General features: G+C 34.1%; 1 protein-coding gene across 1 annotated transcript; it reads left to right on the top strand.

Annotated features, from left to right (window-relative positions):
- Positions 1–406: 406 nt before the first annotated feature.
- LOC111693022 (farnesol dehydrogenase-like) lies at positions 407–1,109 on the top strand (the record flags this gene model as incomplete). Its single annotated transcript, XM_023457159.1, has 2 exons — positions 407–615; positions 856–1,109. Coding segments are annotated over exons 1-2 (369 nt in total), but the record flags the coding sequence as incomplete, so codon positions are not given.
- Positions 1,110–3,050: the final 1,941 nt, after the last annotated feature.

Raw genomic sequence — 3,050 nt, 5'->3', positions numbered from 1 at the left:
CAACCGTCATTTGTTTTCGAGTAATGACGTCATCGACATTTTTTTTAAATAGCAACCCCCTATTTTTTTTCTTGATTCTGAAAGATCGTTTCATTGTCGATCCGACAGTATTAAGATGTTGCCATCTTACATAGGAAAGTTTTCGAGTAAATTCGAGTTTAGTTTTTCGAGTTTATGCTAAACTAAGTATTTTTTAAATTAAAAATCAACCTCTTCGAGGATTTTTCCCTAAAAAATTTGTTTCGATTTTACTGAATTTATTCCATACTTTAGGCGCGTATTGGTATATGTACTTAATTACAATGTATCTGAAATCACCCTAAACCTTTTCAATTTTTTTTATAATCATAATTCTGAGGCAACGCATCAAATTCGAGACAAAATATAAACACTTCAAAATTTTCCAGGTAGTCGGATTGGCTAGAAGAAAACACAGGATTGAAGAATTGGCAGCAACTTTAGAAGGAAAACCCGGAAAATTGTACGCCTACAAGGTCGACATGACCAAACAAGAAGAAATCCAGGAAGCCTTCAAGTGGATCAAAGAAAACGTCGGACCTGTGAACATTCTGATCAACAACGCCGGAATCAACAGAAAAACAACAATAATTGACGGTAAGGGCGATATTTCGTGTAGTTTTGCTCTATTGCTTCATCCTTTGTATAATCTCTAGCTAGTTTTGAGTCAACAACAAATAGCAACTTTGTTTGGTGATTTTGATTTGTCATTTCGACCAAAAAGTTGACGAACTTTTCTTATTCGCTTCAATTACGGCTTATTCATCATCGTTCATTTTCTAGTAGAAAAGCTGACATCTGTAACACTATTTAGATATATCCGTAAATAAATTATAGGTAACATCGAGGATTGGAAAAAGGTCCTAGACACCAACATCTTAGGACTGGCCGTAGCTTCACGTGAAGCTATCAAGGTCATGCAAGAACACCTCATCGACGGACACATAGTCAACATCAACAGTGTCTCAGGTCACCAAGTGTCATCTTTGCCCTTCCTGAATGTCTATCCGGCTTCCAAATACGCCGTTACTGCCCTTACGGAAACGCTGAGGAAGGAGTTGGTCGCCATTAAGAGCAAGATCAAGATATCTGTGAGTACCCAATGATAATAATGTTACTACTTATCTATGAAGACTTAAGTAACATTAGTAACTAGTATTTGGATTTAAGTCGCTACATAACAAAAGCTGAAATGATTAAAAATTGTTAAAGTTTTGCTTAATGCTGACCGACTATTGATAAAAAGTCATAAGCTTTAACAAAAAGTTACGCAGTCAAATTATTGGACGAAAGAGACTATCTATTTTGTTTCGAAATAAAAGTTAATATCGTTACGAAGAAAGAGGCAGAAGGATTAAGGAAGCATCTTCCAAAAGGTGTTATCTTGCTAGTCGTTTCGAACAATAATTCGTAAATTCCCTTGTAATAATAGTTACTTATTGTATAAGTATTTTAAGTAGCATTTTATTCACGCAAGAATGTTTAATATTCTTAAGTGGATAAAAGGCAATTAAAACACGAATGCAATATAACGTTTTATCCATAATAACATCACAATTATATTTGTGGGGTCAGAATTCATTTTTTCATTATTCTACTAGTGAAATAAAGTTACTTTATTCCACTAGTGGATAAAGTATCACTTTAGACAGTTCATATGTGTGGATAAAAGTCCAATTGTAAGGTGATTGTGCATAAACATTTTTCTTCCCACATAAAGTGAAAATTATATTGCGAAAAACGATTTCACGTTATTCTGTTTTACATTTTTATTATTTATATTTCCAATTTGGCGTTAAAATAACGGATATTAAGAGTAAATGGGCGCTTAAACATTTTTTTAAGCAAATTCAAGTTAACGCTAACCACCTTAACGAAACTGTTTCTTCTGTGAGCTTTGGATTAAAAGCCGAAATCAGATTAAAGACGTTATTAAAGAGTAATGACTATTTAAGTAGCGAATTTACTGATAATTTAATTAGGAACGGCAAAATTATGAAAGGTCTTTGGGAAATTACTTACGAGATGTAGATATCCATCTCATTGCATATTTATAGTACCCTTCAGAGCTACAGGAAGGGCTGTCGTTAATAAAACGATAAGGTTTTCCATGCAGATACCAGTGATATCATCAAGAAATGGTTGATGACTAATAATNAGAACAAACGCAAATCTTTTTTTAACACTGTGTGGCAGGTACCGACTGATACTCCCACCATTTGTGATAAAACACGTACAGAAGTTCTTGGCGCATTTTCCATTATTTGTTGGACATTTTCTTTTAATTCTTCAGTCCGCTTTTTAGGTCGGCCGCTTCCTTCTTTTCTTGTTACACTGCCCGTTTCACGAAAAACATTAACACAACGCTGAACTGCACTTTGAAAAATTTTGTACTCAACAACGCCGGGAAATTGATTTTGAAATTCTATGAAACATTCCTCAATAGAATACTTCCATATTCCATCAATCTTGCGTCCATTTCTAAAGTAGGACTCTATGATAAACACTTTTTGTTCTTGAGAAAACACCATTTTAAACGCTTTTTAAAACGAAAATATTCAAATTGATAGCGGCGATATAGCGCTTTGACAGATGACGTTTAAGTTCATTTGCTATACGCTACGCCCTACGTCCAAATTTTCAGAACCAACTTGACCACGTTTTTATTTGAACGCTCGTTAGTTATTTATGATAAAAATGCAATACAACATTTTATCCATAATCACATCACAATCATATTTACGTGTGGATAAAAGTCCGATTATGAGGCGATTGTGGATAAAGAAATTTACCAAATCGAAATGTTCTAACATTTAGCATTTGTCCGGTGGTAAAACGTTCTGCATACGATGAGCTGCTAATGCATTTTGCCTTACTTTCACCATAAATTGATATGTCCATTAATTCTGTATCTCTATACACATAGGCTTGTGTAGACTGATGTGAACAATCTACCACAGTGATAAGAGTACTATGAAAACCACAATAATATTGGATGAATAGGCATTTGTCAAATCAAAACAGCTGAAGCT

This window comes from Anoplophora glabripennis, unplaced genomic scaffold (genome assembly GCF_000390285.2).
Source record: "Anoplophora glabripennis isolate ALB-LARVAE unplaced genomic scaffold, Agla_2.0 scaffold6320, whole genome shotgun sequence".
In the NCBI taxonomy this organism is placed as follows: domain Eukaryota; kingdom Metazoa; phylum Arthropoda; class Insecta; order Coleoptera; family Cerambycidae; genus Anoplophora; species Anoplophora glabripennis.
This window is presented reverse-complemented; position numbering and strand designations above follow the sequence as displayed.